Source organism: Eucalyptus grandis, chromosome 1 (genome assembly GCF_016545825.1).
Source record: "Eucalyptus grandis isolate ANBG69807.140 chromosome 1, ASM1654582v1, whole genome shotgun sequence".
NCBI classification, from domain to species: Eukaryota; Viridiplantae; Streptophyta; class Magnoliopsida; order Myrtales; family Myrtaceae; genus Eucalyptus; species Eucalyptus grandis.
Window position 1 is genome coordinate 25,142,424 of NC_052612.1, and position 24,951 is coordinate 25,167,374.

Below are 24,951 nucleotides of genomic sequence, written 5' to 3' on the forward strand. Positions count from 1 at the left end.
CTCCCTTTCTTGGTTAACATTTTATTAATTTCATTAGTCTATTATATATATTTATTATATATATATATATATATATATATATATATATATATATCAAATCTCTTCCTTTACAATATCAAAGAATTTATCATTTTTCCTTATTATGTTGTCAAAATACTTTTATACAAAGCATGTAAGATGTTAGAAGAATATATAAAAAAAAAAAAAACTTAAAATATTATACACAATAAGGAATCTTGATATTCTTTTGTAAACAATTCAAATTATATTAATTTTTTCTATCCAAAATAATGTTATTTCACTCGCATTTAAGAAAAAAATGTTCTTACTTTGTGTAGTGTTTTAATTTAATTAAATTTCATCTGCTTAACAATTTATCTATAAATATAATCGACAACGTGCAAATGAACTAGAATTCTGGGAAATTTCTCTTTTCAACAAAATAAACTTTTATGGAAGTAATATCTAACAATTAAAAAAAAAAGCATGGTGCCTTCACTATACATGGAAAATCCATGACAAACAAACCCTAAACATATTGAATTTTTAATTATGGTAAGTAATAACTATATAATTATAGAAAAACTAAATAAAAAAAGGAAAGTAAATATATTTGGGACTACCAATTTAAATTGTAATTAAATGATAGACAGTAATTTTGTCTTTTTGGTAGAAATTGAATGGATTTAGTTATATAGGAGTTAGAAATAGCACTCCCTTTTTTCTTTTTTCTTTTTCCGGTATTTACTCACAACTTGTGCAGAATTTTTTAAGTGTCTACACTCTTCTTCCATCTCTCATCCCTTTTTTTCTGGTAAAACAACTTCCAAAGTGGGCCTCTGCTCTCAACCAATGTCCAAATAGGACAGCATTCTCTTATTCGAATATCTCAATCTCCTTATTAAAAACTGCCTCTTCATAATATTTTGCAAGCAATTTGCGATGAAAGTAATTTCCAGATTTTTCATTGTTAGTGGCCATCAACAATAGGCAAATTATACCACCGGCCGCGGTGGCTCCACTGGATAAGGCCCTGCTGATCCTCAGCCCAGAGGTGAAGGGTTCAAAACCCAAGGGAGGCGCTAGGTGTATTAAGTGTGACTCTGGGTCCTCTTGCTTAAGTGTCACCTGGGGATTTACAGCACGGCTGTCGGCTGCAAGCGATTCCTCCAGCACCAAAAAAATAATAATAATAAAAACAATAGGCAAATTACAAGGAGCAATCTAAGTAATCTCTCACGTCATCTCCAAGCACAACAATCACCGACTAAGTCCACCAAGTTTTGGAAGCCAATGAAGCAAATCGGTCCTCGAGAACCAATTTAGCATCTTGGAATTGTAATTAAGCTCGCCTACATTTCTCAATTCACTGCTCTTGATTTCTTTGTCGATGCTGACTCTGATGAAGATGTGTCAGGGGACATGGAGGAAGTTGGCTAGAGGATGGTAGTCGGCCAATGTGCGGAGGAAGAAGAAAGAAAAAAGTGGCTCTAGATCAAAATACCCCTGCAATGCCACGAAAAGTCGTTAAGTGCTTGCCTGCAAAAATTTAGTTGATGAGTGACTTCATGGCCTCATTTGAAATTAAGTTGGCTACTTCGAGGTTATAATTTGAGACAAGTTCCACTTTTAATTATCTTTTAAAAAATCGAGATGCCTTGAAATTTTTCAAAATTTAAAGTGGTTAATCGTCACACAATTTTTATAAGTTTTAGATTTAGTCGAGGTTTCTTTTGAACTAATTATTGGTAAATAGTAATATGCACGGGAAGATTCACTTCCTCTTAAGAAAATGAAGTGCATCTTATATGTTCTTATTAGAAGCAATCCTAGCCCCGGTAATTGTAAAGAATCCATATTTTGACTCTCCATTCGACTTTGGCTCGAATCTTGTCTAATACGTGAGATTAGTTGAGTATATATAATGGATCCAACAAATTTGCCTATTTCAAGCGGGTTTCTTGTTATAAAAATGAGAACCCGTACATGCCAAATTCTAATACAAAACATAAAGAAATACTTGCTTCATGGTCCACCCCACCCAACCGGAACCACAAGTCATCGTTATATCGAAAGACCACGTGAGGATCAGAAGCAGCAAAATCAGATTACTTAGGGTGCGCATCCTAATGCTTCTTGGCCAGGGAACAGTTCTTTTTTAGAAATAGTTTTTTTCTATTTCTACTCTGAAGAACAATTTCTAAGTAAACTAAGGTGTTTGGTAACTATACAAAATTTCTATTCTTGAAATAAAATAAAATAAAAATAATACAAATGCCTTTAGTACGATTTTTTATTTTTTTTATTTATTTGTTCTTTATTTTTGCTCATGGACCACCGACCGATGCCGCCCACCGCTATAGGACGGTCGGCGGTCTTGTGGCGGCGGGCAGTGGCGGGTGACGGGCAACAGGCGGCGGCGGGCGGCGGCAACAATCGCAGTCGAAGGCAGCAACCACGGGCAGTTGGCAGTCCTACGGCGGCGGCAACAACAGCGGTCATCGAGATTGGTAGTGGCCGATGGGCTATGGGTGGTAGCAACAACGATCAGACAGCGGCGACAATGATCGGCGGTGGGCAAGCAGCCACCCAAGGTGGCATCAAGCAAGAAAAACAAAATAAAAAAAAATAAAAGAAAAAATCGGCTTATTTTAGAAATTATTCTTAGAAACAAGAAGTTACTTGTTTTTGTTTCTTATTTATGTTCCAAATCTATTCCTAGGAACAAAAAATTTGGGAACAAAAGTTTTACCAAACGGATTTTTGTTTTTTGTTTTTTTTTTTTGCTCCGGGATACAAAAGAACAGAAATTTAGAAAAACAGAAACATTACCATGCAAACCCTTATTGCCTCAAGAAATATCAAACTTCACACCAAACGAGATTGCAACACAACATGGAACTATTTATTCCAACAAGCGACATCGTCCAAGAGCAAAGAAACATAGAAATGCAGCGCTTGTTGCTTCGGCACGCATGACGCATCGATGTTGAATCTCAATCCCGGAGTACTGGTGGTGGCGATGGCGGCGAGTTACCACGACCACTGGGTCCAGAAGGTGGAACAATCGACCCTTTGGGCAATAACCTGAAATGAAAAGGCGGAGCACTGGGTCCAGAAGGTGGAACAATTGACCCTTTGGGCAATAGCCTGAAATGAAATGGAGCTCCTCTCATTTTTGTGGGACTCGCGAGATTTATTGTGGCGAGATTCCTCGCCTCAATAGGAGGAGAGAAAGTTAAGCCCAAAGCTAATGCCATGAACAAAATCATCCATAAGCATTTTCTGCTACCACTGTCCATTGTTTGTTCTCTCCTCTCTAACCCGGACGTATCTTAGCTACCCTTGGGTTTGTCTAATGATATATATACAAATTAATATCTCTTGAAAGGGAAACAATCTTCAAGGGTGGATTGTAGTTATCATATAGAGAAAAAAAAATCGGATTTGTTCCTATATATGCGCTTGATTGCCGTTATGGAAATTTCTTAAAGAGGTTACCAAGAAATCTACGAAACGAAAGTAATTGCAACTTGAGCAATTTTAGAGTCTTGGCAAGTTGCAATTACTTTCATTTCGGCAAATTTTTTTTTCCATTTTACGTAGCAACATCAAATGGGAAATTTATCTAATCAATTCTAAACTTATTATATAAATGCTAATTCAGTCTTAAACTTTTCAATTCAGCAAATTGAGTCATTATCTTTTACGTAAATTTTTAATATAGTCATTCTAATCAATTTTTAATAGAAATCGTTGATGTGCCACTTCAGTCATGTTTGGTTGTTTGACATGACACTCCTCCACAGCAACGATTTCCAGCAACTAAAGGTGCACATGATAACCATTTTATACCTAACTAGAATTATTTTTGTGTTTCCAAGAGTAGGTTTAAATAAAAATCTATTTGATAACACAATTTCATTTTTCTATTTCTGGAACAAATTTTTAGTCTAGAAATATGTATGAAATAGAAATAAGAAATAAAAATTTTATAATTCTCTATTTCTAGAATTAGAATAAGAAATAAAAACTCTTTTCATTGCTCACTCTCGCTACAGGCTAGTCACCCACCCATTGCTACTCGCTACAGGCTAGTCACCCACCCATTGCTACCCAGCGTCTACTGGTCATCGGCCGCCATTCGTTGATTGCCTTCCGCCACTACTGCCCAACAAGGAGAACTTTTGTACCATTATCAAACAAACTTCTATTCCAAGAATAGAAATTTTGTGTTGTCAAGTATTTTTGCTTAAAAACTCATCCAAGGAGTAATCTATTTATGGGACTAATGGTTATCATTTCCACCCTAATTCACCAAAATGACTACATTTGAATTTCGTGCAAATGTTTAAAACTAAATTGGAAAAATTGGAAAGTTTATGATTGAATTAACATCCATACAATATCTTTAAGATTGATCAGATAATTTCCCTAACATCAAAGCTATTCTCTCACACCACAGCAATATCTACTAATCGTACATCCTATTTCCCCTCTTTCTGTATAACACTTTGATATCTAGAAAGTATGTTTGCATTTGCTTTAAAGATAGTAGCAATTGTCCACACCCACACTGGTTGTATGCAGATAAGAAATTGATATTCGAAAACTAAGTAAACTCACTTTAATGTGCAAATATTTGAAATGTCCAATAATGAAAATGAATTATAGATAACGTTATCATATTTGGAAAGATAATAAGCAATTGCTCCATAGTTTCTATATCTACCTATATGAAGAGTGTTTTCTCTTATTTTGAATTTGATTTTGGTTGAATTTACGTGCACGAGAAATAGAGCCAAATAACCGGAATTCGAATAACGTGAGGAGACGTGTGTGGTCCGATTTCGAGAGAGTTCAAGTCCCTTGGAAATGGTTATTCAGTATTGGATTTCGTGACATGTAGATAAAGTGAAATATTTATCTCGTTCAAATTTTGGATGAAACAGTGAAATCGATATAAATTGGTCCTTTCATTTGGATGGAATGGCTCTACAATAGGGGGGCCTAGTTCAATCTTAGGTCGGAGGATTGTTCCTCCTACTTATTAAAGGAATAGTTTTATTCTTTTCAGAGATACTCGCAACTACTCATGGAAAGAGTGGAGACACATCCAAATCTAATCCTCGTTGACTAGTAGAAATAGACTGCTGACCATACAATGTCAAGACATGTCGTTGTCATTCCTATGTTATGAAAAGTGCAAGTGTCGGATCTTCATTTCAAAACTAAGTGCTCTTCTCACTGTCCCAAGTATAAGTATAATAATAATGGAAATGTATGGTTTGGGGCGTAACGAGTGTCGCAAGTCCAATAGTGGAAATCCTTTCAGAACTCAATTAGTATTGCAAAGCAAAGTTCATTGCACATTGATGCTGAACTTAGAATATTTATTTGTAGACCGAGGTTGAACCTAAAACTATCAGAAATGAGGCTTGAGTGAGGCATATGCACAATTAGTTGGTCATCAAAATGGGAAAATTACCAAAAAAAAGTTGTAGACCTATTACATTGATGTCAATTCAATTCTAAATTTTTCAATTGTGTTGATTTAGTTCTAAACCCCATAAATGTGCTGATTCAATTCTTAGCTTTTTAATGAATTGACAATTTAGTGATTTTGGCCAATTTTGGTTGGACATCACTAACATGGCAATTGAGTTAGCGTCGACCATTCTACGTGATACAACTGACGCTAACGTTGACAATTTTGGAGTAAGGGACATGTGCATTTAAAGTCCTAAACTTGTCACAAAAGTGCCAATTGAATCCTAAAATTTACAAAAAGTGCGATCAAGTCATAAAATTTATTAAATTGATACAATTGAGTCATTCCATTAACTCCATCCATTTCATTACAAAAAATGCCGATGTGATTCTTTTAAATATTTTCTCTTTCCTATGTGGCAATGACATGGCTTAAGTTAGAATTTATTTAACAAAAATATTAATTAAATTAAATAAAAGAGTATTTCAAAAAACAAAAACAAAAAAAAGGAAAAAAAAAAAATGAAGCTATGGACGGCAAGCCCTTAACGCCCCCACCCCCACCCCCGTTGTTGAAAAGGGCGGTGGGGGTCAGCCGAGGCCGATGAGCCTCATTGATGGTAGGCGAGGGCCCCGTGACATTGCTCGGCTATGGTGGCCCTCGGCAAGAGTCGCCAAACTATACTAAGGGCTGATAATCCTTGCCAAGGGTTGGCGACCCTTGTCAAGGGCCACCACAACTAAGTGAGGGCCAATGACCCTCACCTAAGTTTGGTGGACGGCCAATCTGGGCGAGGGTCACCAAGCCCTCGCCTACCATCAACAAGGGTCACTAGCCTTGGTGACCTTTGTCGAGTCCCCATCAGCCCTTTCCGACCACGAGGTGGTCGGCAAGAGCCTTTGCTCTTGTCTAGGCTCTTTTTGTGTTTTTTTATTATATTTATTTAATTAAGCTTATGGTTAAAAAATTAGAATTAAGCCCAAAACGATGTCAATTTAGTCTAATGTTCCATGTTTTAGCCATGTCATCACCACATAGGAAAGAGAAAATATTAAAAAAAGTCACGTCAACATTTTTCATTAGTCAAATTGACAATATTAACTTTAAGACTTGATCATATCAATTTAATAAGTTTTAGGACTTGATTACACTTTTTGTAAGTTGTAGGACTCAATTACACTATCATGATAAGTTTTAGGACTTCTAGTAAACATATCCCATTTTAGATTTTTTTTAATAATTTTCTGAATTTTTTTCCTTTTTACCTTTTTCTTTCCTTTTTCTTTTCCTTCCCTTCTTCCTCTACCCGATCACTAGGCCTTAGTGATGGTTAGCTAGCTAGAGGTGACTTGCCGACTACTAGCGAGGCCTACCTCACCCAGTGATGGTGAGGTCAAACCTTGTTAGAGGTAGGTAAGCCTCGCTCGATAGCTGATGAGGTCGAACTCATCATCCATCACCAAGGCTTGGGATTGGCTAAAGGAAGAAGGGAATAATAATAAATAAATAAACATAAAAATTGCAAAAAATTGTCAACATCAACGCCAATTGTGCCACATGGAATGGCCAATGCTAATTAGATGGTTATGTCAATGATTTCTAGTCAACATTGGTCATAATGACTAAATTGGTAAATTATTAAAGGTTTAGGGTTAAATTGATAAATTATTAAAAGGTTTATGACAAAATTGACAAGTCGTCAAAATATTTAGAATTGAATTGACATAATTGAAAGATTTATGACAAAATAGCACTAGTGCAATAAGTTTTTTACTTTTTGATAGTATTTTCTTATTAAAAACTAAATTTAAACAAATGAAAGATCAAATATAGCTTCATCAAGAAATTATTTTTTATTTTGATTTTTGTCTAAGATATCCTTAATTAACTTATCAAATTTATGACAGAAGTATGGCACAAGTGCCAAAACTTGGCATGGGAACACTTAAGCATCAAAAGTTACAAAAGATACACATAAGTGTCGCTTTTTTGAAAATTAGGACTTTTTAGTGCCAACTTTGGCGAAGGGTCCCAGAAATCCTATGTGGCATTTTTTTTATATATAATTTAACTTGCCTACATGACTTGCTAGAGAGTTGAGTCAGCTTAGACTCACTCAAAACAATGTTGTTTCCATAGTTGGCCAAAGTAAAAGCCCTAAATTGGCCAAAACGACGTCGTCTCCCTAATTGCCTTAAACCAAAAACCCTAAATTGGCCAAAATCCTCATTGAAGCACCCAAACCCTCATCTCGAACCCTAATTTCAAATCTTCCCAAATTCCACCATTAAATATTGGAAATTGATAGGAAGACTTTCAGTAGTGGCTCAAATTCCTCTCATCAAAGCGAAGGAAAAGGCAAGCATTTCTATTATTATGGGTTACAGAGTCCAAGAAGAACATCATGGACTTAAATGAGTCCTGGAAGAAGATTCTATGGATGCGCCAAATATAAAGAAGAGCCGAAGTACAAATACTTCAAATAAGTCGATGTGAAGTTCTTTCACCGAGCTATAAAGGTGATATTGAACCTACTTAATGGACGACATCAACCTCAATCTATGTTCGTAGACAACTTGGATGATGTTGATTCAATACAATCTAAAGCATCTTCAGCTAACCATTTGAAGAACAAAGTTTCAAGGATGAAAATTAAACGAAAGTATTATCAAGCGCTTATTGTGATGTTATTCTATCATCTAGCCTACTTAACGATGAAATGTAAAGCACTTGAAGATAATAAAAAAGTTTCTCTAGCTAGAAATAAGTGGACAAATGTAATTGTTTTGGGTCAAATGTTGGTTGTCTTAGTTGTGTTTGTGTTGTCCACAAGATTGTTGTGGGCTTGTTGTTGTTTGTGTTATCATATGCATTATGGCTTACTTCTTATGCTTTTAGGGAGGTCAAGAAAAGGAAATAAGTGAATGAGATGCTGCTTGTACTATGTTTTTACTTGTTCTTAAATATAAACCAGCAATGTGTATTGAGTCAATATGTTGGGGTAGCTTCTTTGCTTGAATTGAATGTAAACTAGCAAACATTGAATTGAATGAGTTGCTTCTCTGGTTTACTACAAACCAGCATGTACATAGAACAGACACAAGTAATTACTCGAGTACCATAAGCTATATTTAGTGATCACTTAAGTACTAGTCATAATGAAAAATGATCATTTAAGTATCAAGTTATTGTTAAAAGTGATTATTCAAGTGTCACTCGTAGTTAAAAGTAAATATTTAAGTGCCAAGTTTTTCAGAACATGATCAGTTAAGTACCAAATTTTATAGGTTTTCCCTAAATTGCACTAGCCACCAACCACCACTAACCAACACTAGCCACACCATCACCAACCATCAGTCGCCGCCACCAGCCACCACTTTGACCATGAGGCACCACCACCAACACACTACCAACACACCATCAGCATAATACCAACACACCATCACTATGCCGGTGGTGTGCTGTTGCAAAAAGTGTTGTTGCAAGCCTTGCACTAGCTTGTGCCAACACCACCTAGTACAAGATGTGTACATTGCACACTTGCACCAGGTGCTTACACTAGCCCCCAACCACCACTAGCCAGCACCACCATGAGCCACTACTATGACCACTAGCCGACACCACCAGCCACCACTATGGTGGTGGTGTGTTGCTATAAAAGGTATTTGTGCAAGCACCAGCTTACACTAGCATCACCTGGTGCAAGATGTACACACTAAACACTTGCAGTAGATCCTACACAAGCATCCTGATCACCACCACAAACTTACCATCAGTAGCCACCAGCCACAATTACAGCACAAACAACCAAAACCACCAACAACCACCAATCAAGACAAACAGCAAGTATAAGTAAAATCCAAAATATGAAAAAAGCAAAAAAAGAAAAAGGACAAATACCAAGATCATTCCATTGATATTGAAATTAAGTTTCACAAACTTAATAATAAACTAAAAAAGCACCATCCATAATAAGTTACAACAAAATTGGCTCCTAAACCCCACAAATCTTATCTTATCACATCCATTAGTCAATATGCACAAACCCCCTCTTCGTGCTCCTTTTGATGAACCTTTCACTAGATTCATAATCCTTGCACTCTTTCTAATTGATGTGCAACATCTTCTTTAACTGTCTTAGGATGCATTAATTCAAATAGAGTTGCAACTATCCTAGGTTTATTGATTCCGATGGAGTGATGTTGGGTTCTTGTTCTTTCTTGCTAGCACAACCGATATCTTTTTCTTTTTCTTTTTTGTCGCAATCATTGATTCTTGAGTTGGGCATTAAAAGATAAGAACCTCAAAATTTCTCTCGAGTTACAAAAACACAACTAAATTATGAGCAAAATTTTGCACCATAAATTAAATGTAGCCAATAAAACTTACATTAAAATGATTGTTCAAGATGCTCATCTGTATAAAGGTCATAACCATATTGTCTTAACCTCTTCCCAAAAGTGCTCTTGTTTGAATTGGAGTGTCCCTTTCATCAACCTTTGATTTATTGGCCCTTCTTTTGGCCCTTCAGTTGGCCCTCATGTAGATCTTCAATTGGTTGTTTAGCTTCAGCTACATTTGGCCTCTTAGCAATAGCAAGAACTTCTTTAGCCAATTCTTTAGCTGGGTGTCTTCTAGATGCCCTCCTTATAGCTGGGCCTTCAACTGGCCTTCTTCTAGTTATCCTTTTTCTATCTGGTCTTTAGCTTCAGCAACACCTTCAACTAGCACTTGTGGTGCCCTTCGACAGTTGAGCTCCAACGTGCCTTCTTCGAACTTGATAAATATATTATAAATATAATATCGACCAATATAATAAAGTAAAGGAAAACTAAACACAAATTATTAAGCTTACTAGGTATTTTTTTCTCGATTGAAGAACAACTGATTAAACTGGCCCTTCAACAGCTTTATAACATCCCAATTTTCGACTTACGAGAAATAGCTGTGAATCAGATGTGCTTTTGGCAATGATAGGTCATGAATCGTTCCAAGATTCAGCCATATAATGATCATGGATCGACCAAGGGAACGATCGTGGACCAATCCCATGACCACGATCATTGACTTGAGCAATTCGATCAATGGATGACTATCCAATCGTTAGGGTTGATTGAGGAAGGGTCACACCTACCACGGATCAATCGATGATCATGAATTGGTCCAAAGATCATGTTTCAGTCATGGGCGATTCCACTCGGTCATGCACTAATCGTGGATGACGATGATTTAACTCGGTACGACCGTGTGTGGGGCACAAATGTGACCAATCTCTAACTACCACATGATAATAAGGAGTCAATCTTGATGAAGCCTACGGCTAATCCAGAATTCGATCCAATCACTTGGAGTCGATCTAAGGGCCAACCATTGAGCTCATGCCCTAGGCCACCAATCTAGCCAAGAAAGGAAAACTTTGCATACGACAACCACATTGAGGGAGGCTTAGCCACAAACCTCAGGTGTGTCATAATGGGTGTTAGGGGATGTACATAAAAAGCCCTTACCCAATTCCAATTGCATTTCCAATGGTTTATTTCTCCATAGTTGTCATGTTGTTAGGAAATAGACAAAATAGAAATCTCTAGAACACCCTAAATTTTTCATGAAGGAGGGTGACTCACCATTTCACCTAAAACCTTCTAGATTTAGCCAGATTACCAAGGATTCACTTTGGCGATTAAGTAAAGAATCTAAGCAAAACGTCCTAATAAAAATAAGACACCTTTGAGCAAATTATGACTATCCTAGGCCTTGGTGTTACCTTATCTTTTTAGGGTGCCACATATCCATAATGAATTGTCTCTTAATAATGAATTAAGTACTTATGTGGCCCAATAAAAAAGAGACAAACAAACCTTTAAATAATAACACTAAACCATTAGATCTCCACCTCATAAAATTAGGTGTGCCACCTTTCCAAATAGGTGTACCACCTTACGACCTAGGCTTTCCACGTCAAGGTTGTACCCATGCTACTTTAAGAAATGTGATTGGACTGCTTGAATGAGTAATGATGAGCTTGGTGCCTATGAATAGGAGGGGCTCTCATTCTTTCCCCCCTTTTTTTGAAGCCCTCTTGCCATTCACGCTACCCTCCTCCTCCTCTTCCTTTCTCTCGGCCTCGCACCACCAATTCATTAGGCTATCCAAGCTAGTTATTGAGGTTTGCCAAGGTAAGTAAGGTTCCGTTTTCTCTTTTGAGAAGTTAGATCACATTGTTGAGGCTAGATAAGTGCTCGCCTATTAAGCCACGGGTGGTATAAGATATCTTTTGGTTAATTTTGTTGGCAATTGTACATGGTCATGTGTTTGAGTCATTTACGTCTGGAATGAAACCAAGGTTTGTTTGCATTAAGTTCATCGCAAAACAAAATCGCCCAAGCCATAAGGCCTTGGTTCGGCATAAAAAAGGTGTCGTGTCCAGTTTCATGTGGTGCAAGGATTGCCCAAGACCATGAGGTCCTAAATCCACATTGAGGCATGTCAATTCTATACCTTGATCGGTACATGAATCACCCAAATCCATGAGATCTTAGAAAGGCACCAAAGCATGCCGATTCTATAGTTCAAATTGATGCAGGGACTTTGCACTTGGCGTTGAATCAAACCATGAGCTAAAGGTCATTCATGGCATAAGTGTATTCACATAGGGTCGGAATCGAAGTCCGTCAAGCTTAGGATTTTCACTAAGCGAGATGTATCCAAGCCTTAAGGTCTTAGATCAGTATTAAGGCATGTTGTTTTCGAGCTTTTTCCGGTTCAGGGATCGGCACTAAGTGATTGGTGCAAGTCACAGACCAATGTTTGTTCACGACTTGTTTATCAGTGTGGTGCAAGAACTCATGACATACACGAATGGATGAGCATGCTTTCGAACCATATATGTGTCAACTAAGATAAAAGATAAGAACCAACTTATATGATGCATATGTGTGCACTTAAAAAAGAAAAAGGACCGATCGCCACACAGCGTTGGCGTCGATGCCTTTTTTTATTGAACGGGATGTCTCGGTTGAGTTGAGATACCCTGGTTGAGCTAGGATGCCTAGGTCTTGAACCCAGAAGCCTCGGGAAACTAGCCTTGAGAAGCCTCGGTTGAGCTAAGATGCCTTAATTGAGACAAAAAGCTCAACAAGAAGCTGGAAGCCTTGGTTAAGTTGGGAAAGCCTAGTCTAGCCAGGATGAAAATAAATGAATTTGCATGAGTGTTGGTTATACATAAACATGATAAATGGATGTGTTCATTCTTAAGCCGAAGGTATCATACATTGACATTATGTGTAGAATCAAGGCATGTCAAGTAATTTCCTATTGATTTGTCATTGACATTGTTTGCGAGTGTTGTACTTGCTAGACTTTGATAATAAGATGCTTTATTAGTAGAGAATTAGGAGAACTATGAATTTTACTTATTGAATTCCTAAGATTCACTCTCTCCCTCACTTTTAGTCTTGTAGACATGAAAGTCTCAAGCAAGTTTTGGGAGCTATAGTCACGCTAGAGGAGATAAGAATTTCCCCTGGCCTATATGGAAGCTTATGGTGTGATGTAAAAAGGTAAGAGGGCCTGTAGAGAAAGGACTTGTAAAAATACTATTATAATATAAGCTAATGTGTTATGTGTGTTGTATGTCCCAATCTTCTAACTGTTATTTGTTCGAAGAGTTGTTTATTCATGTTTCCACATGTACATGATAATAAAATAAAAAGACTAGGGACAACGACAAGCCTGGGACATTGCAAAAATAACTCTTGCCGCTAAAGACGCTAGAGATGGAGTTGGGTTTGTGACAAGCTTTAGCCAATCCTTTAGGTGTCATTCTCGTCACTTGATAAAGATATTAAATACAAGACAATTGAGGTTATGTACAAATATGTAATAACCAAAAAAAAAAAAACATAATCACAAATGTCATAACTTATCGGATTTCTTATCGTCGATTGAAGAACAGTCGACTTAGCTGACCCTTCTATTTGGCCTTTAGCTAGCCTTGTAACTATCCCTTTGCTAAGCTTTTTGGCTAGCTTCTCACCTAACTATTTTTTATGCTTCATCAATCAACAACCTTTAGTATTGTGCCTCACTACATGGTAATAAGAGCACATCATCTTTGCACCTATCCCACTCACCCTTTGCTGAATCAGACCTGCTTTGGCTTTGTTTGAAACCGAAGTAGGCTCTGTTGCACTATTTCAAGCAAAACCGAAGCAGGAACTAATTCAGTTGCACCAATGCTTTGGTTTTGTTTGAAATAGTGCAACAGAGCCTGCCTTTATTAACTCAAGCAATCCTTCTTTGGCCATCCTAAATCAACCATCTTTGTGCTCTTTGCTAGCTGCCAAAATTGTAACTACAGCTTATCCCATTTCTAGGTCTTTGTCCAATTTGCATATATATGTCACACATACATTCAATATTCAACATAGGACATCAACTTGGCTAATGCCAAAATCAGTTCCTGCAAAAATTCAAATCAAGAAATGTAAGCAAAGAATATGTTAATATGAAAAGCAAAAAATTAACCATGACATTATTTTTTGTTGGTTGCTCATGAACGCCCACCCTTTTCCTATTTAGTATCTCTAGGTCAGCTATGAAATTTTTCAGGAATTATGACCCATTATCCTTGTTCTCTATCTTCACAATAGCCCAAGCCAATGGAAACATTTGTTTATATTTCTTCCAATTACGGCCAGCAATTCTACCTTACATAAGCCCTTCAGAAACAACCATTTAATCCTATAATCCATCTACAACCAAATAAAAATACATGTCTGCATGTATGGAAGCACACATAAAGCTATATCGAACTTGGTCCCATTATCAAGTAGCCTCTCTACAACCTTTACATACACTCTAATTGAAGAGTTTTGAAAATTGCATTCCTAAGCTTAATCCCACACCTACCCATATTTTTTGTCATACTAACCAATGAGTATCCTATCATATTTTGCTTCGTTCTTTTACACTGATTCCTATACACATTGATGCCTACACACTCCTTTACCAGCTACTTAAGTTCAATATTGTTTACCTTGGGTACCACCTTAATCAAATTGAAGAAATGCTTGGATAATTATACACTTATTGCCCTTTTGTTTTCAAAATTAATGAAAAAAGCATGTTTTTTTTGGAATGCTCTAATCTAGAAGGACCCATTTCTCCTAATGAATGCACTGTAGATCTTCTATGGATAATTCTTTTGTGAACACCTAACTCTTACAAAAGCATTAGTGTTTCTAATAAAGTTAATATTCTTTTGTACAACAATGGAGTTCTTTAGTTTAGCATCCCTAAATTGATTCGCATCTTGGAATTTCACACCCACTCACAAAGGAAGAGAGGCAACAGATAGATCATAGGAAGGAGACTTCAGAGAGGCAATAGATGGATCATGGAAAAGAAACTTACTTTTCCTTCTAGGTATAGTTTCTTGATTTTCTTCAAGCTCGTCTTGAAAAGTAACATTCTCGACGCTTTTTTCATAATCATTCTCATCACCAGCAACATCAGCATCTACAACTTCTTCGACCTTGTTTGGAACTTCCTTAGTTACTTGTAAAGGTACAGACTTATTTAACAAAAACTCCCTTTACTTTTTCCTTGATTGTGCAAACTCCTTCTCGTCGTCATCATCACTTAAGAAATTTTCAAAAGACAACCCTTCATCATCATCATCACTAGATTTAGCTACTTCATAATCTAATCTGATAATTGTGACATCACTTAGGTTATTAACACTTTGCTGAATTGCATCCATGTCCCTCTCCTCCCCATCCTGTCTACTTGCCATCCTTCATCCCTAACCTCAATACTAATTTGAATACCATCTCCCCTTTTATCTATTTGGGTGCTCTCTCTGTCATCATCTTCATCCTTAGAATCACTATTGTACTCAACATATACTTTTACTTCTTGGCCATGAAGACAATGGTCCAGGACATTCCTAAAACTATTATCATCTTTTAAGCTTCTCCCACACTCTCATAGACTTTATTAAAGAAAAGGGAAGATCATCTATAATTTAGTTTAGTTGAAAGAAATGACACAAGATGTCCCCACAATAACCACTTCGATTACAAGAATTTGTTAAATTATTAACCAATAAACAGAGGTCCCCATGACAAGCATAGGTTCTCATGACACCCATTTCAACATTTCAATTAAAAAAAATGACCAGAGGTTCGCATGACAACCATTCCGAGCCCAAAAATCACCCTCACACATCACAATATCACATCCGAGTCCTAAAAATCGTCTTTGCACACCACAATACCACATTCAAGCCTTAACTCACACATCACAGTAGCATACGAGCCCTCATTTTTTCATGGCCAAGCCCTACATTTTGAGGCCAAATCCTAAATTGCCAATTCAAACCCTTCAATTGCTCTAGCACCACATCTGAGCCCGAAATTTCATATCATAGTGCCATTTGAGCCCTACATTTCTTATCTGAGCCCAAATGTTTCATTAGAGCCCTAATAACTAAGCCCAAATTTCACACCGTAGAGGAAAAAGTGGACAAACTCGAGCGAACGAAAGTAGCGAGCGATGATCAACCCTCAATAAGCAAGAATGGCAATTGTGGATGGCAATGGAGAGAAGAGCATGAGACTCGAGCACAAGAGACGGTCAATCGAGAGACAGTGAAGTTTTTGAGGAAAATAAGCTAAACAATGTCATTTATCATCAAAGAAAAATGGCGTTGTTTAGCGTGGCCAAGCCAGCAGGGCGACATCGTTTAACTGGTCCACATGCATTTTTTTTTTTTTTAATATCCACCTCAATAAAGTATGTCGCTAGAAAATGCCACATATGCAATTTGGTCATATTTTCTCACCGTTGATATTTAACTAATCCATTTTACTTGATTTTGGTACTTAAGTGTACTTTTACAAACTTTTAGCACTTAAGTGTCTTATTGTACTAAGTTTTGGCTCTTTGAGTGTCCAGCATTCTAAATTTGTCAATCTTTTATGGTATCTTTTCGATCAACTTTCAAGCTGGCCTATCGAATAGTACTATTAAAAAAAAAATGTAAGAGGAAAGTGCGAGAAATTAATGGAATAGCCATCTTTATGGTTGGTTGTGAACTATGAGCTTTGTCAAACGATGGAAATGAGATTTTAGAATGTAAGTTTAACAGTTTGCTAGACCATGTCAACCACTTATCAAGAAATAATGATTCCATAATAGATCTAATTAGAAAACCCAAGTTCCCACACACTTCATGCACTATAATTGACACCATCCATCACATCATGTATAATATAGTCTTCTTAATTTTTTTTTCTAACAAATTACCCTTAAACGGATGGAAATTAAATAAATAATGAACCACGTATTGCAAATTGAATTAATACATAAGGGATTGGATGCACAAACACATTAAGTTTCGTGGATAGTACTAGGCATACCAGGATTAGTTATTAAAATCGGTTTCTAAAGTGATGTGACTTGTTTTTGTTGGGAATTAAATAAGGCCAATTTGTTGAAACACATACACCTATAATTTCCCATATTATTTGTTTTGGTGTCATAATATTTAATACAGGGGTGCCCATGAGAGTATGATAATTTAAATGCTAATTAGATGAACGAGGAGTTTCGTTAGTGAATTTTTATTTTTTTTGCAAGGGTAACTGGTATATTGGATATAGGAAAATGTTACATGATATTTTATTTTAGGGTTTCCGGTTTCTTCATTATTTATATTTTTGATTAGTCACCATCTATATAATTGATACTAATTTATGAGCTCTTCCGATGCGGTGTGGATCAATCATCTTTATGCATCTCTTGAGTAAGGAAAGAAAGAAACGTGTATTGTTGGCCAAAAAATAAAAAAACCAATCATCAAAGATTCATTTAGCAGAATGAGATTGTCTATATGCGAATTACGGTAAATTAATCAGTAGTACCACAATCAACTTGGGGGAGACCAGAAAGAAACAACACAACTTCAAAGTCTTCGTTCCATTACATGGAGGATTTCAGAATAATAAAAATGGGATAAGTATCGCTGACTTGACTGGCCGTCATGCAGGGACGACCTTCTATTCAACCATGCAAAATAGCATCATCAAAACATCTATGGCAAGAAAAGAATCTAAAGGGTATCTTAATTTGACAGCCACACAATCCCGTTCGGATTCTTATTGAAGTGCAAAAGAAGAATAATGAATAATGAAGCCTGATCGATTATGTCGTAACTTTGACTGGTATAAGCTGTTGCATGAGTTCGGTGCTATCAGAAATTAGAAAGCTAGAGACGTATAGATCATGCAGTTGAAGAAGCGGGGGGACTTGCAAAGTGAGCACGTCCGTGGGGAGACCGAGCATGGCGAAGCCTCTTCTCTTCAGAAAGTAGCTTTGCAAACCTCTTGAGAGCTTCTTCGTTAGTCTCTTGATTCAGTGGCTCAAAGATTCCGGTGTCCAGATTAACCCAAGACACCAGCTTCTTCAATAGTCCTTCCCCTACTTTGACCAGATCATTCATGTTCTTCTTTGTGGCTACGTCCACGGAAGATGTGAGCCCACTCAACTTATCATCCTGCAAAAATGATCGAATTTTATACAACATCATATGTAAATAGGCAAAAGAACAATAAGCGAACATATATATGCACACATAAGCGTTTCTGCATACGTATTCCTTATGTATTCTAGTGTTGATAGACACCTGGATGCGGAGATAACTCTTTCCAGAATGAAGAGCCTGGAAAACAACAGAGAGATGGAGATCAACCATATCTGCAGTTGCTTGGTTGACAACATTAACTAGAGGCGTGGACCCTCCGCTTGTTAACCAACCGATGATCCCCCACTTTGCTGCTTCATGTGCATCATACCGCTCTTCGGATTTTGCCGAACCCGTTCCCAAGGATATCACCAGAAAACGCCCGTAGTCCATCGGCTTTATGGGGAAAAAGTCTGGGCTTCCCTTGATTATCTCTTTCGTCACTTCACTAATAGCAACTAAAGTCTGCATATCATCCATTGCAATAACAATAAGTTTTAGTTGGAGTACATATTAACCTGCAAGCTGCTGCCTGCACCATTTATTTATCATCATAGTGGAGTTTCTTTCTCTTTTTGTACTGACCGGATTATTTGCAGCCACCCCACCATCAATCAGATTGAACTCTCTCACTGCTCCTGAGTGATCTTCAGTTTTGAAATAGTGGGCAGGGAAATAAGTTGGTGCAGCCGAAGTTGCTATGCATATATCAGAGAGCAACGCATCTATGGTTGGTTTGTTCTTCACCTGTCCAAGACAAACGATAAGCGACTTGCATATGTTAGATGATACCAAAAAAAATCGAATAGAGAAAGAGGCAATCAAGTATATATAATTGGTGAGGGAGTGTGTCATAATGCGGGGCCAGGATGCACACCTGGTAGGTGGAAAAGATGGTTGGCTGGAGACGCTTGATGTCAAACGTTGGGATCACAACATGGGTTAACGTCTGGTGCAACCTTATGTCCCCTAGCTTTTCCCTTACGAGGCTATGAAGGTAGTTACCATCATACTTTGGTCCTGTTAGAGTCTTCATCATCTTTGCAACGGGAGCAAGGGGACAACTGCAGCACATTTGTATTAAGCATTGACAGGACACGTTAGAATCTCAAGCACATGAGGAAATACTAATCATTCATTGAAGCTTCTGACATGATGATGAGGAAAAGTCAAGAAACTGAATTTAAACCTGTCCTGAGGAAAGATTTTAGGGCCATTTTGAAGGTAGAAGTCCTTGATGTCTTCGGCAGCGAACATGGGTCGATTCTTTTCATTAGGGCTGGTCAACATGGCAGTCAGAAGACCCCCTGTGCTTGTTCCTGCTATCACATCGAAATAATCCGCAAGTCTTGCATCTTTACCATCCAGCTTCTACAAAATAGATTCAGGCATATCGGAAATTGAATTATATGCAAAACAAATGCCAACCATGCATGCAGCATTAGCATTAGTTCAGTACCTGAAGTTCGGACTCTAGGAAACTTAGAATAGTAGCTGGAACAATCCCTCTTATTCCTCCACCATCAATGCTGAGAATCGTGATAAAGTTTCCATAAGCTGGAGGTTGAAGCTGTACGCTGGTTTCTTCCATTACACTAAATGAGGCTATCTAGTCAAAGAAGCGCAGAGCTAGCAATGGGAGAGAGACACACGAAAAGCTTTTTAAGGATAAAGCTGATTTTTTTGAGAATGGGGAGATAATGAGAATTTCTAAAGTTGTTGGTTGTGTTTTCTTCAAAAAGGATTGGGTATTTATAGCCCATCCATTCTTCATATTCAAACTTTTAAGCGTGTCTGCTTAAATCAACCTCAAGATTTTGGCCGGACTCTTACTACGGTGGACATTATTTTATTGCTTTGTTGCACGTTCATCAACCTTTATAGAATAATAAATGAGTCTCATTGCAGTTACTATTTTTGCTTCTCCAGGAAAAGGACCATAGAACATACATATATGACTTGTAGGTTGGACTTTCCTCTTGCTGAGACTATTGGTTCCACATGGAAGAATTGTAGGTAAGTATTGCTAGGAAGGAGCGTCAAAGGCAAAGGCAAAATGTTGAGCCTGCAAGATCAAGGGCTAACATTTGTTTCAGATCAGTCTAATCCCTATCAAGGGGCAAAGATCATTGATTGACTAAATTGAAATGCATCAAGCCGGTGCACAAAGATTGCTGCAAATTGCAGATTTACCTAATACAAGATTTGATCAACTTAGTTTTCATTCACGAAAGGCGGCGCCTCTGATCAGGACAAAACCTGTTATGTTCCCATTCAATCAATAATCTCCGTTATCTGGTCAAAAGCTCCAGGGCACCAATAACATTGAACAATTCAAAGCAGATGTCCATCAATTGTAATCCTTCAGAATCATATAAAATAAATGTGGGACCATGCAAAAGGACACAGGAGGCAGCAAATAATTTGATGTTGTACTCACAAGCATTATATTTGTAAAGTTTTTGGCAGTTAAATCGGTGAAGATATTTGAAAAATATTGGTGCATTTTTTTGGCCAGTTAGATACGGATGCACTTTTTTTGGCCCATAAGGTATGGATGCTAATGATGTTATGGTCTAAAAGGTAAGATAATCTCATCTCTGGCTTTTGTCATGATTGTATTATTGTTTGTGTTTTGTACTTATCCTTTTTTCAGCAGCTGATGTGAATAGTAAATGAAGACATACATCAAAGCGTGACACAAAGGGAGCAACTTGGTACCAGATGCCATTTACTAAGGTATTGAGTTGCATTATGACTTAAATGAAAAGTCTTATCTGAAAAAATGCTGCTAAGACATTAAGATATCAAGTTGTGTATGTCAATTTTTGTGGAGAAGGAACAAATGCAGGAGTACATTGTTAAGGATTCACCTGGAGCAACAGGGACCTAATTCCCTGAGGATAAGCTAAACTAACAGATGCTCACATATCCATTTTCTGAAGAAATGTACCGGAGGGCAACATGATTGGTCTTTTATATGGCATATTAGAGAAATACTGGTTTTTTACTGCTAAAAAGGCTGCTTTTCAGCAGATGTTAAGTTGAATGACTGGAAAAACTTAAACAAATGGAGCATGAAACATGATGATGCATCCTCAAGACACATTAGCTTTAGGGGTTATGGTGATAGTGACAATAAATATAGAATATGAAAATGAAGATGCAGATATCAGACGATTTACATCCTTCTGAATATGGTTCATTGACTTCAAATAGCTAAAATGTCAAGCATAGTAGGATGCAGGCAAAGGGGGCAGGCATCAGCCAAGGTAGAAAATTTAGAGAAGGAAAATTAATATAATCTATGGTGGAAGATTGACCAAACGCGGAAACATCATCTGCCAGGCAAAGAAACTTGAAAAATGGGCAGAAGAGGAGAATGAGAAGAAACCAGGGAACTTTTGCCAAGTCTCTTAGCAATAGTCTAATTTGATATTGCTGCACCCAGCCCGTAAATTTATCAAGTTACAAATTGGCTTACTCGTATAGAGAAAATACAAGACATCAGATTCCTGAGGACGGATGTTTCTTGTCTGGCGATTGGATCCACAATGGTATTATCCATAATTAGGTCTATAGAGGAACAATAAGTTAAGCAGATGATGAGTAGAAAGATGAAACTCGGGGGACATTATTGAGTATTGGCTCTTTCTATGTAAGTGGAGATGTGCACCATTCTATACTTAATCAGAATTCACACAGGATTTTACTTTTACTGTTTTACCCACCCAAGTCCTTGTGCAATCTACAGCTGAAGATAGTTGCTATATTTCTTTATACAAAAATTGGAGCTGCCTAATCGTTTAGGACATTTTTCATGGTTCTATCCACTGCTGTGGAGAAAATTGTGTTTACTTGGTATTAAATGAACTCCCTGAGGTTTTACCAAAAAAAAAAAAAAATGAACTCCCTGAGGTGTTTCTTATTAGGGGAATTAATACCGAAATGTGGCTGCCCGTGCAGCTTCTAACTAGGCTCGATTAATTTCAGGTGCATTGGTACTGCTCGTTGTTACTCACATATATTAATAAAGTGAACTTGAGATTCAAGACGGGATGAAATCGCCATTTTAAATATTATGCAAACATGACATGATTGACCTCTAGAGAATAAATCCATCCAAACAAAAAATTAAACGAGAAAATGGTTCAACCAAAAGCAAGATGAGATCTATTGGAAAAACATTTCCAAGTGATTTTGATGATCTCCAAACTATCCTTAGTATAATATTTATTATGATTTATGCAGATGTTTGTTACAAAGGACCAACAAAATTCATGGTATGATCCAGTGGACAAAAGATTGCATTATGTCCTAATACGGATTTTCCATAAACAGTACCAACGGATTTAAAATATAAGTTGATGTCAATATCCATGTTGATGTTGTACTTACCAGGTCATTGGTGCTATGGTAATAACATACATTTTGATAATGTTCGTTGATTTAGTTAATATAGCTATTGTGGCTGTGAATTCACTTAACAGTAGAATTCAATAAGAAATAATAATCGAGTAGCTTGCTAGTCCGACAGGTCTATCAAAGACTACAATAAAGAGACAGTGGCCAACGCTATTTTTTGATAACCTGCAAAAGTCAAGACAAGACTATATAGGCAGTTCTAACTCTGGACAACAGCTCAACAATAACTCTTATAGCTCTTTACTTCTCTAATCCACCTCCAACAAAAAAATTGAAGATGGTTATAAAATAAAATAAAAAAATCATAGATGTCAAATGTTAGAGAAAGAGTCGCATATATCAAGATCTAGAAATTTGCTTTTAAACGGTTTTCAACGATAAGCTATCTTTCGATTGTTTCACTGAGTATCGCATTCATGTTGTTTGAGTGATTGTGTTCTAGATTAAGTGTGAAAGAGTAAGAGTAGCAACAGCTGAGTCCTAATAGTGTGATCTATCTTGTAATAGGATTAGCGCTTGCCGATTGTAACTTTCAGAGTAGATTACTGTAGAATCCAACCCGACTTATGGCTGTTAGTTTAAAAAGTAGACATAGACTTGGGGATAAAGTTGAAATATTATATATCATTGTGTGCTATTGTTTTACTCTATTTACTCTCACAAGCACACATTACCATCACAAGTTTTGAAACATCACCCTAACCTGATCTTTACTTAGCATCAACTATTTTTTGCAAAAGATTGTCAAGTTTTTTAAAACAACATATTCACTCCCTTCTAAATTGTACTGTTAGCTCCTAACAATTGGTATTAGAGCCCTGTTGCTCATCATTTGAAGTGTATTTCTTCTAAATATAAAGATCTTCTCTTATGGCTAAATTTTGGCAACTACTTTACCAATGATGCTCAAGCTCCTAACAAGCCAATTTATTTTGATGGAAGCAACTATAAATATTGGAAGTAAAGAATGCAAATACATTGAAGCCACAGATCTTGAAATGTGGAGTGTGGTTGAAAGTGGTGTAGACGTACCAACCCCTGCTCTAGCTCCTACTTGATAGGAAGGTCAAGCTACAGTAGCTGCTATTGATAACATAGAAGAATCATGAAGAAGAGCTGCTCTCAATGCCAAAGCTAAACACTTGTTATATTGCGCTTTGTCACCATCTGAATTTAATAGAGTTTCTTCTTGTTTTACAATCAAGAACATTTGGGATTGGCTCCTACTAACACTCGATGGAACAAATAAGGTGAAGGAAACAAAGATGAACATCCTCCTCAAAAATCACAAGCTGTTCAAAATGAAACCTGATGAAATGGTGACATAGATGTTCACTCAGTTCACTAAAATAGTGAATGGTCTTGTATATCAAGGAAAAATGTTCATTGACGCTAAAAAAGTGGATAAGCTTTTAAGAGCTTTGCCTAAGGAATGGAGCACGATAAAGACATCTCTACGAAAATCTATGAAAAACAATAAGGATTCAACCTTTCATAATGGATGAGCTAATAGGAACATTCATGTTCTATGAAGTTGGACACTTGAACAAGGAAAATAACTCAAAAGGTACGAAAGCTATTGCTTTTAAAGCTGACCAGGATGATGCAGTTTAACAAATATCTTTAGAATGAGAATATAGTGATGAAAATATGGCGCTCTTGACTAAAAGATTGAAAAGCTTCATGAGGAAAGGAAGAAACCACAAAGGAAAAAGACAAATGAAGTCCTTGGATGACAGAAAGCCTTATAGAAACAAAGAATAATCAAAGGTAAGAACATCGTTTGTCATGAATGCAGGAAATCAGGTCACACAAAGTCAAATGCCCATCTCTCTTAAAAAAAAAATATATATATATATATAAGAAGGCATTGAAGTTTGAATTGTGGAGCAACACCGAGTGAGAATCAAATGATGAAGAGGAAACAAATTCTTGTCTAATAGCCGATTCGAATCATGATGAAGACAATGAGGTAAATAATTTTGAACTGACTTAAGAACTACAGGATTTTTTTAGGGAAATGTTTGAAGAACACGCAAAGGCTACAAAAAGAATTTCTATTTTGAAAAGGAAGTTTATGATCTCACCACTAAAAATCTTTCTTGCAAAGTTCTTATTGAAGATTTGAAAAAGGAGAGTTTTCAAACGTTAGCATCAAATTTTCACTAGGTTCAAAAACCGTGAAGCACATTTTTTCAATTCAAATTTCTAGCTACAATAAATATGGTCTAGGATATGAGGAAAATGAAGATGAGAAGAATCCCTTTCCAAAAACCTAGAAGCACAGTTTTTCAATTCAAATTCTTGGTCTTCCTCCTCTCACAATCCCATTCCCAAACCCTCCTGTAAGTCACTTCCTTCCCCACTCTTCTTTAACTCCTTGTTGCCCATGTCACGTCGGTACGCTTCCCCTGATTGCTGCATTCCCTAATTTGTCGGCCATCACTTAATCTTGCTTGCTTACTGGGCACGCCCATTATTGCTAATGCTGCTCTTTGAAGAAACCCCT

The 24,951-nt window shown here is 37.0% G+C and overlaps 1 protein-coding gene across 1 annotated transcript; it reads right to left on the reverse strand.

The window, feature by feature from the left end:
* Positions 1 to 17,777: 17,777 nt before the first annotated feature.
* Positions 17,778 to 19,608, reverse strand: LOC104455056 (patatin-like protein 2). The gene is made up of 6 exons (XM_010069917.3): positions 19,477 to 19,608; positions 19,207 to 19,388; positions 18,895 to 19,081; positions 18,603 to 18,764; positions 18,180 to 18,482; positions 17,778 to 18,050 (listed from the first exon to the last, which is right to left on the reverse strand). The coding sequence occupies exons 1-6, from the start codon at positions 19,606 to 19,608 to the stop codon at positions 17,778 to 17,780; spliced, it is 1,239 nt and encodes a 412-aa protein (XP_010068219.2).
* Positions 19,609 to 24,951: the final 5,343 nt, after the last annotated feature.

Coding starts and splice junctions, on each gene's coding strand:
- LOC104455056 (XM_010069917.3), bottom strand. CDS start 19,608: ATGGAAGAAACCAGCGTACAGCTTCAACCTCCAGCTTATGGAAACTTT. Junction 19,389..19,476: donor TCCTAGAGTCCGAACTTCAG/GTACTGAACTAA, acceptor TCTATTTTGTAG/AAGCTGGATGGTAAAGATGC. Junction 18,483..18,602: donor GGGTGGCTGCAAATAATCCG/GTCAGTACAAAA, acceptor GATGATATGCAG/ACTTTAGTTGCTATTAGTGA.